This window comes from Schistocerca gregaria, chromosome 1 (assembly GCF_023897955.1).
Source record: "Schistocerca gregaria isolate iqSchGreg1 chromosome 1, iqSchGreg1.2, whole genome shotgun sequence".
Lineage (NCBI taxonomy): Eukaryota > Metazoa > Arthropoda > Insecta > Orthoptera > Acrididae > Schistocerca > Schistocerca gregaria.
In genome coordinates, this window is record NC_064920.1 from 646,178,504 (window position 1) to 646,194,530 (window position 16,027).

The 16,027-nt window shown below is 43.8% G+C and overlaps 1 protein-coding gene and 1 non-coding gene across 5 annotated transcripts in view; one reads left to right on the forward strand and one right to left on the reverse strand.

The window, feature by feature from the left end:
• Positions 1-983: 983 nt before the first annotated feature.
• The window catches only part of LOC126361037 (uncharacterized), a 125,508-nt gene continuing 110,464 nt past the window's right edge, over positions 984-16,027 (forward strand). For all 4 annotated transcript variants that reach the window (XM_050007760.1, XM_050007763.1, XM_050007762.1 and 1 more), the window contains exon 1: positions 984-4,398. In XM_050007760.1, coding sequence (XP_049863717.1) covers positions 1,026-4,398 — 3,373 coding nt within the window. In that variant the 5' untranslated portion in view covers positions 984-1,025. The remainder of the gene's footprint in view (positions 4,399-16,027) is intronic.
• On the reverse strand, positions 5,346-5,420 carry Trnas-uga (transfer RNA serine (anticodon UGA)). The gene has a single exon. It is a non-coding gene; the product is annotated as a tRNA-Ser (tRNA).

The following is a 16,027-nucleotide window of genomic DNA, read 5'->3' on the forward strand; positions in this document are numbered from 1 at the left end:
TCGATTACAGTACATGCTCCAGAACTCTACTGCAAACCGACGTCAATGGTATAGGTCTGTAGTTCGATGGATTACTCATACTACCCTTCTTAAACACTGGTGCGACCTGCGCAATTTTCCAATCTGTAGGTACAGATCTATCGATGAGCGAGCGGTTGTATATAATTGCTAAGTAGGGAGCTATTGTATCAGCGTAATCTGAAAGGAACCTGATCGGTATACAATCTGGACCTGAAGACTTTCCCGTATCAAGCGATTTGAGTTGCTTCGCAACCCCTAAGGTACCTACTTCTAAGAATTTCATGCTAGCAGCTGTTCGTGTTTCAAATTCTGGAATATTCCATTGGTCTTCCCTGGTGAAGGAATTTCGGAAAACTGCGTTCAGTAACTCCGCTTTAGCGGCACAGTCGTCGGTAACAGTACCATCGGCACTGCGCAGCGAAGGTATTGACTGCATCTTGCCGCTTGTTTAATTTGCATACGACCAGAATTTCTTCGGATTTTCTACAAAATTTCGAGACCTATTAAAGGCATCTCGCATAGAAGTCCGTGCCAAATTTCGTGCGTCTGTAAATTTTAGCCAATCTAGATGTAGATGTAAATGGATAGGTTCAAAATGGCTCTGAGCACTATGGGACTTAACTGCGTGGTCATCAGTTCCCTAGAACTTAGAACCACTTAAACCTAACTAAGGACATCACACACATCCATGCCCGAGACAGGTTTCGAACCTGCGGTCGTAGCACCTAGAACCTCTCGGCCACTCCCGGCCGGCAAATGGAGAGGGTAAGCTGTATTTCTAACGTGTGGATTTTCCTAAATGCAAAATGATTCTTTGAGAAAAGCTTTCGTCAGTGGTCGTTTTGAGGCAGGGAATAAACATGAGATTTAGGTAGGCGAGCGGTAGGCAGCGGTGGCCCGCGGAGCACTTGTGGGTCTTGTGGGCCGAGAGGGCGAAGCGCGCAAAGTGCGGCGGCGCGGAGTAAGCAGTGCGGGCCCGCAGCGGGCTCAGTGCGGCTGGCGACATGGCGAGGGTTCGAGGCGGTGCGCTGCCGCTGCCGCTGCTGGCGGCTGTGGTGTTGCTGGCGGCGGCCGGCGCGTCCTTCCTGCAGTGCGACCACCACCTGGGCAGCTGCGAGCCGGAGCCCGGGCCCGGCGACGAGCCCGTGCTGTCGCGGCTGCTGCCCGCGGCCGGCAGCGGTGGCGAGGTCCGAGGCGCGGCCCGGCCGGCTGACTCCAGGGACGACACTGGGGAGCGTCGTGAAAGCGACACAGCGCGACAGAGGACACCCGTAGCCACAGCAGCCAAACAGCCAACGGATCCGTCCTCCATTGTTAATAGAGGGCAGGCAGCGACTTCAGAGCCGACGAATAACGGCAAGCCTGAAGCTCAGTCGGGCGTTTCAAAGGACATTTTGAAGCACCGTCATGCAGAGGACAGCTCTGGACAGGAGTCACCAGTGGCGGCTGCAGGTCTGCTGAAAACTTCTGCAGATAATTCTGCAACACTTGTTATACCTGCCAGTGTAGCACAACCATCTGTTCCGCAGCAGAGTAACTTTACGGAAAAAATGCCCGAAGGATCATCTGAGAACCAGGTAAAAGTGCTAGTGGAACAAAGGAACGTGGCTAGTAAAACAGAACGGCAGCCAACTGTGGTACCGTCCGGATCCAAATCGCGAAGGAAAAGAGAGGTTGTGTCCGACGTTCCTGACCGAGCAGCTGCTGTTCCTTCGGGAAAAAGCGGTATCGGTGCGGGACAAAGCAAACGCCTACAGACCGAGTCTCCTCGCGAGCATTCAGTCAGAGCCCAAAAATCGGCTTCAGAAGTTGAACGAAAAGCAGTGGGGAAGTCGGTGAGTTCTGTACCTGCTGGTGGAAAGGAGGGAACGAGCAAGCCATCCACATCGACCATGGAGACTGCCACACCTAACGTAATAAAGGAAGCACACAAGCAGAATAAACGTGTCACGGAGAAACAAGATCGACACGTGGGAAAAGTGGAACATATTCACATACCTGACGTACTGAAGCACGATCCACAGAAAGCTTCTCCAGCCGGCAGTGACAGTAAAGTGAACGCTAATACGGTTAACAAGTACCAAAGTGTCAAATCTCAGAAGACTGCGAATAACGGTGGGTCCGGCCCTTCTGAAGACGCGATGCCAAAGAAATCAACGCAATCACAGTCTCACGGTAATGGACAGAAAGAAGTAGTAAAGCGATTTCGTTCTTCAGAGGCAAGCCATGGTGCTAGAAAAGCTCAGAAAACACATCCTGTCAAAAGTCAGGACTCACATCAGCAAGAAAATCTTCAAGGCAAAGCTCGAAAAAGTACGGGAAGCGCTGAAGGAAAATATGTTTCAGAAGCGAAGAGTAAAACTGTAGCTGGGCCGAATAAAATTTCATCTGGCGTGTATAAAGAAAAGGTTAAAGATCCAAGTTCAAAATTGTCAAACGTCCACCTTGGAGAACATCAGACAGCGAATAATAAAGTAATAGCTCCTATGATTAGAAAGACGCAGAATACTCTTCCGAAATTAAAGAACAATGATACATCTCAGTTAAATCAAGATGCTAATATGCAGAACGAAAAACCAAGAGTAAGAAGAGAAATAGGTGATCATAGTACATTCAGTGTTTCAGAAGATTCTAAATTGGACACTGATCATTTCGCTGAAATGCACCTCAACGAGACAGTAAAGAATGCAACAGTCAAGAAAGTTACTTTCAGCAACAGATCGGCGACAGTAGATGACAACTACAAGACAGCTTCCACGACCATAATAGTAGACGGGAATCTTTTTAGAGGTTCGGGGTCGAAAACGTGGAAACTGTCATCGACGACGAATACCAGCCAAAATGAAGTAAGCAGGGAAGCGAGTGTGGAGGGGAAGTCAACGAAGCTGCCAGGCTCTACATTTGCAGAGTCAAAAAATATTTCTTCGGAAAAATCAAACAGGAGTGTCATTTCTACTGGTAATCGCGTGAATACCACTGAAATCGACAAGAGCAAGAAACTTGAGGACTCTCGAGAAGGTTCGATCGCTCCATCGTCTTACGAGTCGGGCTTGAAGTCCGCGTCGTTTTCCACAACAGAAAACACTGAGTCCGATTTACAGGTTAAGCAGGCTCAAGCGGAACCGACTAATAGATCCCGAGACAAGTCAACAGATGAAAGAGAAAATTCTGCAGATGTTCCCCCGGAAGAACAAGCTCCTCTCTCGCCTCCAAGTAGAGGAGAAACGACGCTGAGGATAAAACGGGAGACAGCCCCGGAAGTGAAGAAGGAAATGAGAGAGGAGAATTTGAGAGACGAGATTCCTCCTTTAGTCACTGATCCGATAACCAACATCAACGCGGAGAACCAGTCGCAAGAAATAGAAACGGTAAGTAGTGAATCGGAGAAAGTAAAAAAACTAAAGGAAGACGATACTAAAAGTACAACAGCGCTTTCGAAAAGAATGCAGAGCGTGAAGATTGAAGTTACAGAAAATGCAACAGACTCCAGAAGTGAGCAGTCCACTGACGAACAGCAAAAAGACACTGGTGAGAAGAAGAACGAGGAATCAGTGTCAAATGACGCGCTTCACATATCAGATGCAGAAATTAATTCCAGTGAATCAGTTGTTACTGTAGCAGCTGGTCTGCCTAATCAGAAAATAACGAAAGGTGAACCAGTGCCACAGAGGCTTGTGTCACTCCAAGAGAAAGAAAACCGCGACGAGGGCGGGAAATCATTAACAAAATCTGGTGCAACAGAGGAATCAGGAACGATGAAAGGAGAAGAGGAAGAAGTTTTTTCACCTGTGGCCACAGAGCGTAGTGAGGAGCCCAAGGGAGCTCACCTCCCGGTGATAAGTGAGGGTGCCAGCTCTGTGTCTGGAGCGGATAAGCCTTTGGTAGCCAAAGGAACTGACAAAGGTACTGTTGATGGCGAAGGTGAACCACAAAGAGGCGGCCCAGTTGCTGAGGCCATACAGAGCCAGTCTTCGGAAGACGACACTCACAGTGGTGCCCCACTGGAGTCTGAGCCGAGGACGCAGACTGGTGACAGCTCGGCCGAGGCCGTGGCGGAGAAGTGGGTAATGCCAGAGTCCAGTGGCAGGGTTGAGGAGGCTGTGCAGCCGCAGCTGCTGGAAGACGGCGAGGACTCGGAGCGGCTGCTGGTGCTGGCGGACAGGCTGCGGCAGCGCGACGGCGGCCGCAGGGACGCGGAGGAGGAGAGGGGGAGGGACAGGGAGAGGGACCGCCTCGACGAGCCGCAGCTGCACTTCCCCAGCGTGCCGCCCGGGGAGGACTTCCACGCCGCCAAGCTGGGCCTCTCCGACGGCATCTTCCTCTTCGGCTACCTCTCCACCTTCATATCGTGGCTGCAGCCCCAAGACTTCCCAGTCGGTGAGTCCAACGCCACGTTCTACATTTGTTTTTCTGCAACGTCACGACATTCCTTATGTTCTCAGGTTCACATCCTGTCTCAGTAGATTGCTGTGGGCAAAACAATTCACACTGATATCTAATTTAACGCCAGACTTGCGAAACGCAACTCGCTCTGTTCGTTCATGAATTCCGGAGCGCCGTAGACAAGGGCGCCCAGGTCGGCGCGGTGTTCCTTGCGTTTCGGAAGCCATTCGATACAGTTTCGTACTGTCGTAGAGCGAACAAAATGCGACTTTACCTGGTACTGGATATATGACTAGATCTGGAACCCAACATTTTACTTTTAACGGGAGAGGTCGACAGATGGAAAAGTAATTTCAGTTGTATCCCATGGGGAGTATGAAAGAGCCGTCACTCTTTATAACATACTAACTGAGCCACATGTGTCTTCTATTAGTCCCTCTCTCTTCTCTCTGTCCATCTCCTCTTTCAGTTCTTTCCGTCCATCTCCTCCATCCCGCCCCTCTCTACACCTCCCCAATCTCTGTCCACCTCCAGCCCTCCTGTCTGTCAGTCTTTTTCACCCTCTTTCTGCCAATCTGCTCCTCCCACCTCAGTCCATCTCCTCCCCACACCCTCTCTTTGTCCATCCCTCCTTTCCCCCTGTCAATCCCCGTCTTCCTGTTAATCTCCACCGCTTTCCTTTCTCTGTCAGTTTCCTTCTCCCCCTCTATTCATCTCCACCTTCTGCATCTCTCTACCTAACTCTTCATCCCCTTGTCTGTGTCCGTCTTCCCAATCTCTGTCCACTCTCTCCTCCCCTGTGGCTGTCCACCTCCTTTTCCCCATATCTCTGCCCATCTCTTTCTTCCCGTCGCTCTATGTTCATCCCCTCCTCCCCTCCTATACGTTATTACGGCTATTCCAATAGGTGGCTCGTTAAACTTCCTGGGAGGTTACACTGAGTGCCGGACCGAGACTCGAACTCGGGACATTTGCCATTCAAGGGCAAATGCTCTACCGACTGAGCTACCCAAGCACGACTCGCGACCTCTCCTCACAGCTTCAATGCTGCCAGCAGGCAAAGGTCGCAAGTTCGAGTCTCGGTCGGATACACAGTTTTAATCTGCCAGGAAGTTTCATATCAGCGCATATTCCGCTTCAGAGAGAGAATTTCATTCAGGTGGCTAGTGCTTCTCACCCCTACAGTATTTCTTTTCACATTGCAACTAACATATGTAACAAATTTGGATGGAATCGTTTCAGATGTTTTCCCGTAATTTTTCCCTTTTACCCACTTGTCAGATATATTTAACATATTTCATATGTATTTGTAGACACATTTACCTATATCTCTGGCGAATTTCGCCCCGCAGTTTCATTTTCACGTAGCTCAATATTTATGATGAGGCATCGCCTGATCTATGTGCTGTACAATGATATAATTTTGCTGGTACATCCACTTGTATATGTGGCTACTGCCTGCGAAATGTGTTTGGACAGAGTTAGAAGTAAAGAAGTAATAAATTAAAGCGTTATGCTTCATCTGGAAGTTTTACTGTGTGAACAGCGAATATGTAGTAAGCGATAAACCTTTTGCGTTCACCATGTTGTGGGATTCGTCAGTGAGAAAAAGTTTCGTAAATGTTTGAAATTATGTGTAAAGATTGTTACAGTTCTCTAAGTAATATCGTTCTCAAATACCAGATGAACAAAGTACGGTTATCCGCGCGTCGTGTTAGAGTCTGATTTTTCATCCCCACCCCGACCCCTTTGATAGATACATGTTGTTACCCCTAAAGCGATGATCTGCAGACAGTAGGTTATACATGTACCAAATTTGCTTGGAATCAGTCCAGTGGTTTAGTAGGAGATGTGGAACATACACGCGTACATACATATATATACATGCATCCATTTTTATAATATCATAATAATAATGATCTATTGGGTAACGTTCGAGGCTCTTTGAGGCTATTCACACACCATGCTGTTCCTGAACAATTGGCGATAAACCTAGAAGAAACGTTCAGAGTGACCTAAAGTGGGACCATATACAACTAACTGTAGGAAAAGCCAATGACAGGCCGAAGTTAACTGGAAGAATCTTAAAAAAATGTAATTCATTCATGAAAGAAATATCTTAAAAACTTAAACCGATTCTGGAGTGTTTCTCCCACTCCGGAAAGCCGGCGTTAGACCGGTCGGCTAACCGGGCGGGGCCGCCTAGATATTACGAAAGGCCCAGAACGAATCCGCCCGGCGGACTTGTGTCGAGGTCCGGTAAACCGGCTAGTCTGTGGATGGTTTTTAGGCGGTTTTCCATCTGCCTTGGCGAATGCGGGCTGGTTCCCCCTATTCCGCCTCAGCTACACTATGTCGCCGATTACTACGCAAACAAGTTCTCCACGTACTCGTACACCACCATTACTCTACCACGCAAACGTAGGGGTTACACTCGTCTGGTGTGAGAGGTTCCCTCGGGGTCCACCAGGGGCCGAACCGCACAATAACCCTGGGTTCGGTGTGGGGCAGCGGAGGGGTGAAGTGGACTGCCGTAGTCGTCGTGGGGTTGTGGACCACTGCGGCTGCGGCGGGGACGGAGCCTCTCCGTCGTTTCTAGGTCCCCGGTTCACATACAATACAATACAATATCTAGGCGACCATCACAAATCACAGTGGCTTCAGTGCAGTTATTGTCTTTGAATAAAAATGTCGTTTCTGTTTGTCGAATTTCATATATTTTTCAGTTACCTTCGGTACTATACTATAGCAGTTCCACGTATATTCCACGTTTCATCGATCTGTGCTGGTTAGTAGCGACACATCATTCGAAACTTACTTTGTACTTTAAGTTTTGCGCACCAGTATATGTAGCAACAGACTGAAAGCTACTAAAAAATAGGTTTTCGACTAAAATGACGGTGTTGTATTGCCATTGTAGCTGCTACCAAGTCAACGGAGCTCCTGATCAAAATGTGTACTATTCTGTTCATTCGCATAGCCCATTTCTGACCAGCAGCCAGTGTAAGGAGTGAGCTCGCGACCTCTCATCCAACGGAGCACAACTTTAACCAATAAATAAACAGTCTCTGTATGATCATCTTTTCTAAAGGTGGCTGCGGGGCTCGGCTGTTCGATACAGGACGTCAAATTAAACACCTTTCACTCGCCTAGTTTCCAAACTAATTTTATTTGGCTACCAGTTTCGGCGATTCACTACGCCATCTTCAGGCCCCTGACCGACCTGTAGGGAGATTCCACCTCGGTTTTGATCAAAACAGCGATTGCTAGAACTAGCAGAAATCTGCTATTACCAGTATTGCTGGTCCCTGTTTTGATCATAACCGAGGTGGAATCTTCCTACACGACGGTCAGTGACCTGAAGATGGTGCCGAAACTGGTAGCCAAATAAAATTAGTTTGGAAACTAGGCGGCTGAAAGCTGTTTAATTTGAGATCCTACAGTAAATAAACAGTTTTGAAGTCCACACGATGTTTACTTGTTCAGTCTGCTCACGATTATTCGGCAATCTGAAGCTTATGAGATACGACTGGATAGTATGTCATGCTGAATTTTAGCCCATCGGGAGAAAGTCACAATTTACACAAAAAATCCCAAAACTTCCGGAAACGGATTTCATCAGTTTCTAAACTAATTAACTTTTCAGCAAGAAGCAAATTAGATTTCACAAAAATACTATGGCACCGGGCACTACATCCTCAATATAGTAAAGCCGAGCCCTGACTGAACCCTGACTCCTAGTGACGATCGCGCACAAATCTCTCCTTCTTCCAGGACGCGCGCTCTAATTGGTTGGAACAGATTATAGCCAAAAGGCTTCCCAGCTTTTCTCTGACAATACGGTAATATCCCTAGCCAACTCCGAATTTAATTGAACCGTATACGAAAATACTTTCCAAAAAGCAAACAATCTTAAAAATTTGGACAAAAATAAAGAGTTTGTTTCTAGAATATCTAAAGCGGCTGCTTTACAATAGGATTTTATGCCATATATGTGTCTCGCAAAACAATTCTCAACATGTGTGTGTGTGTGTGTGTTTGTGTGTGTGTGTTTTACTGAGGTTTACGAGCTCTCAACAGCGACCATACGAAAATTAGTAGATGTAGTGAGTTACACAATGAGATTCGCACGCTAAGTCATCATTATAATTTGTAGCGTACACACTTTTTTCACCCCACCACTCATTCTGACATCATACCAAATGAAATGATATGATTGTTTGACAAAACAACTAATTATAATAATTACTGTTCGAAACAGAAACCATGATGTAAAATATATTCTTATGAACAAAATACTGTTTAAATTAACAGTATAGCAGCAAAGTATTTAGTTAAAGTCCTTTTCTGACGTTTTCACAAAAATGTAAATGTGACTTGTAAAAAATTTAGGTTTAAAGTAAGTTTGAACAACATAGAAATTATTGCGGGTGCAGTACTGAAACTCTTAGAAGTTGCATGAAATTTCATGACGAATGGTGTGGGAAATGACTTAATTAATTCACAAGTTGGTATTTGATTTTTACGGTTGCAAATCACTTACGTGCGTCACGGGGCCCGCCTGCACAACGAGCTCAGGGACGAGAGACGGCGCTGTTTCAGCGCGGAGACGCGTGCTTCAGGGGACAGCGCCACTGAGCCCAGCAGGAAGATCCTTACAGCTTTCTAATCGTCGAAACACATAAACTCAGATACTGTCCTTATAACCACACGTTGGGCATCCTTCGGCTTTATTCGTTGTCTCCTTTGGCGGTGGCGACTAAAACGCTGGTTTGGCCACCACTTACTGCGCTACCACGCGGACTAATCCTTAAAGAAAATATTTCTCTTGATTTCACCGAGTAACTGGATTTCGGAGATCTCATCGGCGAATGCGTGACATACGCCGTGGATGAAGAGTAATACAAAGGAAAATGTTATGGATTTAGGCTAGATGAAACCATTAAAGACTTTTCGCAACGCCGGAGTAGGATATCGAACGTGTTATTTCCAACGAATCCATCTCAGCGTTCTATTTAGTACGCCCGGGAGGAGCTTTGTAACCCTCTTCCACCAGATGTGAGTCCCGAATCCTCATTTCATTGTAGCTGTCGACAGACTCGCGTCAGAAAACGTCATTTTTTCAGAGTGATTAAGTGGTATTAAATAGCCAAAATGAATAAAAATGGCCTCAGTTTCTTAAAGTTCTTTTTTCCCGATGTTCGGTCAGCGTTAACTGGGCTGTGTTTCTACTTGTCTACAGAAGAAAATTATAAATGCAGCTTTGAGTCGGAGTAAAGGTAGCAGTTCCAAATGCAAATAGGGTTAGCGTCACGAAAGCATTGCAAGCAGTGAAGTCTCATACCGCTTAGTTAAAAAACGTAAAGTAGAAGTTACAAACAAAGCTTTTGCATGCTCGCAACGTATTACCTCCGAGAAACGTCTTTGCTACGTTATTTACCTAATGATGAATATAGGAACGTTTACCTAATAATGCAGATAGGAATGTTCACGATTTTTGGATAGCGTTGGAAATAATTTCCATCTGAACGAATTATAGTGTTATTCGTCTTCTGTTATTTGGTGAAATCACAGGAAACAGATTTTCAGGCTATGTTGTGTATCATACGAGTGCAACCCTTTAGTCCCACTGTTATTTGAAGGTATGTTGACTAGGCTGAAAACTACCATGCATGTAAGATAATATCTAAAGTATCTGCTTTGCAGACATACTCCAGGCATAGCGTTAGGAGAAATGAAAAGTAAATCAATTTTCATTTATACAAACTGAAGTTTCACAAATGTGGGAGGCAGTCTAGTTTACCCCTCGAAACAGACTGCCAGTGTTGAGATAAACGGCGAAGATTACTGGAACAGTTGGGATTTTTCCACGAGGTTTACATGATGTGATCTGAAAACCACGAAGATCGGTATCTTCCTATTGACATTTCATTCTTGTGCAACGCGGAATCCAATCTTGATAAAAGCGCTATATTCCTACGGAAAAAACAGACAGAGCAAAATGATGCTACTAATGTTGAAGTGAAGCGGTTGAAAAATCAGCCAACCAGTTGGAAATAAAGGTTTATTAGCCCTTGACCATGGTGTCGATATGTGTAAAAATATTTTCTTTTATAATAGTGGCCCTAAAAATGTATAATCAGCTATAAAATAATTTTTACAAATGTAATAAAATATTAGTAGAAAAATATTTGTGAGGTAAACCAAATCACTTATTACATCAAATGACGGCACAATAGATTAAATGAAGCCGATCGGCTCTTGTCGTAAATAAAATTGATAAAACAAGAATTATTGCAAACCATGGCTTGAGATAGCGCCAGATTACGTATAGCGCACTTCACAATGAATATTCATTAGTAAATTCCCAGAGGTAGAGGCTCTTGTCAACATAAAACTGTAATAGCCGTCACAGGAAAAAATATTTTCATGACTTACATGTACTTTATGACAGAGATTAAGACCAACTGCTACAAATATACAGGCTCAAACAACCAGGAAAAATTGGGCTGCAGAGGGCGTTAAATATAAGCATGTAAGAACTGCGTCTTGGTTGTGTTGGACAACAGATTTTATAAAACTTCCTTACAGGTATACGTTACGTATAAAATTATTAATACATTTGCGGACGGATTAATATTGTACGTAATTTCAGCATGCAGAAGGTAGAGTTCTGTTTATAAAAGATCACTGCTACAAACGCATGGCGAAAGAAGAGCAAATATGAGCTAAAACAACCTCACTAACAGAAAAAAACTTTCGCTTAACTCTATGGAAGCTTAAGCGATAAGAAAAATGGGAAGCAGTGGACGCTATTATACATGAGCGTAAGCACTGGATCATGGTTGTGTTAAGTAGCATAATTTTACATTAAAGCAAAATTAAAGTTCCTTATAGAAGGCCACTAACAAATGCAATAATTTTAGAGTTATACATTAAATATAAAATCTGTAATACATTTATGTAGCACAGTGACACTGCACGTAGCTTTAATGTGCAGAAGATAACAGATACAAAGCTTACTTCCCTTATCAAAAAGGTGGAGGGCATAATAAATGGATAAAGTTACATCACAGCATAAAAAGTTACATCACAACATAAAGCTACATCAAAACATAAAAAAGAGAATTTTCTGTTAAACTGTACCAATACCATTTTTTCAATATCACCTGTGTGAACATGTGTTGATAAGGCCACGAAAAATGAAAGCCCATGATATGAAATGTTAGGGGCTCAACAGTAGAAAAAATATAGTTTGAGGAGAACGACATGTTTACCGACATTTGCGGAGATCGTATATACTTATTATGTGATTGTGAGCTCCGGTTTAAGTCCACCAAGGAAGTGCTTACTCGCCAGCTGCAACTGATCGTTCAAGCTGTTGCCATCTCCTTTAGCAAGAGGTTTACAAATTTCAGTAAAGTCAGATATGAGGAGCATCTGTTGTGTAAGAAAGGGGGAAATGTACGTAACTCTCCATTTAATGAACATTTATTTATTTCAGACCATTTTCCGAGGGAATTAGAAGAAACTGCAGTTTACGTAAGGAAATAAAAGGCTGGAAATTGTATTTATTAGAAGAACTTGTAATTTATAAACATCTTGCTAAGGGGGACGGTAATATTTTGAAGGATTGAACCGCTTCATATTTACACAGCTGCCATTTCGCAGCCATGTTTAAGATTTTGTAATGTCGAAGTGGTGGATTATACTTATCTTGAGTGATGGGAATGCTAATTGAGACAAAAGAGATAACACGTGATAGACGCCTTACATTAGCTCACAGCTCACTATTTCTCCTGAGAGTGATAGAAATGCCGCGTTTAAAGAGTTCATCAGTACATGTTCACAAATTTTTAAATAACTTTTTCCCATTTTATACTTGGATCTCATTAGTTTGTAGCTACAAACATCAGTAGCACATGTATCAGGAAACAAAGTCATCCTGATGTAATATGTATGTCCATGTATGTGACATTTTTTGTTGTTGTTCAGTCACATGTAGGTGAGCGTATATGTATGTTGGAATTCACAGAAAACTGATGAAAGACTGTACTTGCAATCCAGTTTATCTTTTTAAACAATGCATTACAAAATAAAAACATGACATATGTTTTTGCAGCGAATGTTTCCTATTTCCTTCTAATCATAACGTATACAGCTGCAACAAAGGACAATCACAATACTCAGTAAAATCGATTTTGTTTGTGAATGTGCATTTCTGGTTTGTTATAGACTGTTTGATCCCAGTGAAAGGTTACTGATCTTTAAAAGCTTCCCGTAATCAGAAAAATTACACATACCGCTCATATTTTCTGAGATGCATCAATTCTATTAATTACAAAATCTGTACATTGTTCGTTATATCAACTTCAAATACTGGTCTACCACTAAGGATAATCACTTCTATGTACTTCGTACTTGTTAACACATATGTATCACAAATCATAGTTCATTGCGTTCTATAATTTTAAAGTTCAGCACTGTCACGCTCACGTACAAACTGTTCCCAAGCTACAACACACAAAGCTACTGATTCTTTTACTGCACAAGAGAGCACCGACCAGATATGAAAAAATGCTGTTTTCTAGACAATGAGTTTAGAATTCATCCAAATTGGTTATTCGGTTTTAAACTGGTAAAATCATGTGTAGTTGCAAGTGTAACAATACGTAATAAATTTTCTGGTTGTCGTTTGCGCATGTTTATTGAACCGCTGCTGCACATTAAGTAATTTAGAAAATGTGCCAATTATAAGTGGGAAAAAGCATTTACAGCGGTCATGCTCTTATATTAATTTTAGTTATCCGCTTCACAGCGTGCAAATAGGTCCATACCTATTAAGATGTATTTCCAAACTTCTCCACGACCAATCTTGATTTAAACGTTTGGTAAGCTGAACGTATTTCGATTGCACAAATGGATCGCCACAGTAACTGAGCTGCACATTAAACCGTGAGAATAACAGTACGCTCAATTAGTAACTCACAAAAGATACGTTCGAACTCAATGTCATCACCCAGCTAATGGTTATTTAGGTGCATCACATTTTCGCTAAACTCCGTAGTTTGACAGGAAAGAATGCGTAGACATATATCAATTACATGAACACGTTTAAGCACATGCTGTCTTGACTGATAATCGAGCGAGATGTTATAAGGTTACCGTCAGTACGTGGACTCGTATTCTGTAGGACAACGGGTCACATACCTGTACGACCATCCAAATTTAGGGTTTGCTTGGTTTTCCTAAATCGCTAAAGACAGACGGTCAGGATGGTTCCTATTATAAGTACACATGCGATTTCGTTTTCGTGGAGTCGGCTATGTACAGAAATATCCGCAAAACATTCAACTGTTATTTATTTCGTCCGATTAAAGACATTTTCCTTGCAGCTGCGTTTTTATTCTACTTTATTTCATGAGCATACAATCGATTTCAAGACAGCACTCCTAACTCATCCCTGAAGATGAGACAATATTGTCTTGAAATCAATTGAACATACATAAGATGAAGAGAAAAAAAAAGTAGCTACAGGGACATTGATTTTCGTTGGAACACATGAGATTTGTTTTCCCATCCTTCTGAGTAAGAATATAAGATTCTTCCCGTTGGCATGGGATCTTATACACGCAACGTTTTCTAAGGCCGTTGTCATCTTTGACCGAACACAATAAATTCCTCAATTTTGCTGGTGGCCGAAAAACACACGTGATGTCGTGCCTTTTGAGGATTATTTCTATTCTTGAAGAAATTCGATCAAAATAGGGCAAAAAGGCCATTGCAATGGGTGGCTGTATGGCGTATTGTCTATGGGAGAAGACATTCTGTTGGTATACCGTTCTTAGTGTTGTAGCTCACCAGATAGACTGTCCGCATTTGAGTTCACATGTGCTCTACTCGCCGAAAAGCGTGGTATACTATCGCACTATGCAGGGTCATAAGATCCCATGCCCGTGTGGAGAATCTTATATTGGGTAGATATGCCGAACCGTGCAAGAACGCTGCGTCGAACACCATTGTCATACACGCCTGGGGCAACCTGATAAATCAGCTGTGGTGGAACGTTGCCTGGACACAGGGCATTGCATGTTTTACGAAAAGACGGAAATTTTATCCCCAGCGTCATATTTCTGGGACTGTGTTATTAAGGAGGCCATGCACATCCGTATGACAGACAATCTTATCAACAGGGACGCAGGTTTTGAGTTAAGTGCCGCCTGGAACCAGCACTGGCTGCCATTAAATCAAAATAGGGAAAAGAAGAACCTCCGATTCATCAGTCGCCAAACACTACTGCTGATATTTAATTCTGCTTTTAACCGCAGGAGCGTCCGGCAGCACAGTCATTGCCTACAGCGCACTCGCGGAAGGCCTTTCTGCGGCTTCCAGCAAAGGGCACTGGGAGCGCCACTTTCCTCCTACTGCGAATGTTTCCCGGCGCACGCGTATTGCTCCTCCTGGCCTCGTAACTTTCGACGCCGCCTCGCGATTATCAATAGTCGCGTCTTGCAGCAGTGTTAGCAGCAACCACCTGAAGACGTCAAGCAGTTGCGTCGATGAAATATTGTAGGGTTTACACAGTACGATCAGGCGGCAAAGCCGAGAAATGTATTTGCAAACGTAAGTTATTTTGGTTAAAATAATTTGGGGTATTGGGCCCCGTCATGGTAAACTACTAAAACAACTAAATTGCCGACGTTTCGAAAGACTTGCTGCGGTCCTCTTCAGGGCGGTTCACTCCTGTACACTGGCGAATTTCTTCTTTTATGTACAGTCATTTTCTGTTATCTGATGTCTATTGACGTCACGTATCCGAGATGTCACTGGACAATTTGAAGAGGTTGCTACGGAGGAGGTGGCTGTACAGTTCGCTATTGGCTGTGGCACTCTGGTGGCTGATAGGAAGGATGCTCTAGTCTTGATTGGTAGAAGGTAGCGATCGGCTGTCTATTGCCTGTGCCACTCTGGTAAGTGATTGGTAAGTCTTGATTGGTAGAAGGTAGTGTATCGGCTGTCTATTGCCTGTGCCACTCTGGTAGGTGATTGGTAAGCAATCTTTCCTTGGTGACTGGAAGGCAGTAGCAAATCAGTAGCTTCTTTCCCGGGGGTAATGTCTTCCTGCAACAACGCGTTAAGGCTGTACGGCAGTTGTCTCGCGGCCGCTATTTATATGAAGTTAGTTCGAGTGGTGGCGTTATACCGCCAGTACTGTACACACTGAAGCAAGTGAAATATGAAATATCTGGCACAGCGAGTAGTGGATTCGTTGGTAGAGACTATTGTAAGCCAAAGGCATTGTAAAGTGAATCAAAATCAACTTAAACTGAAATATGTTCCTAATTCCAAACAAGTTCAGCCAAGTCTATGTGCAATAAACAACGCAGCATTGAAAATTTCAGTCAGTATTAGGTCTACTAACACCCTCTGTCCAAATATTCTCTAAGCTGCAAACTGATACAATGGAAAAGACCAAGTCCGGAATATATGCACATCGAAATATTCCTAACACCGGACAAAGCTGAACACGTGCGGCACTCTGGCCGCTCAGCCTTACCAAACACCTTAACCAAGTACCTACAAACTTAAAAAAGACCTTTAGAACATCTTTCCGTGCCTCTTT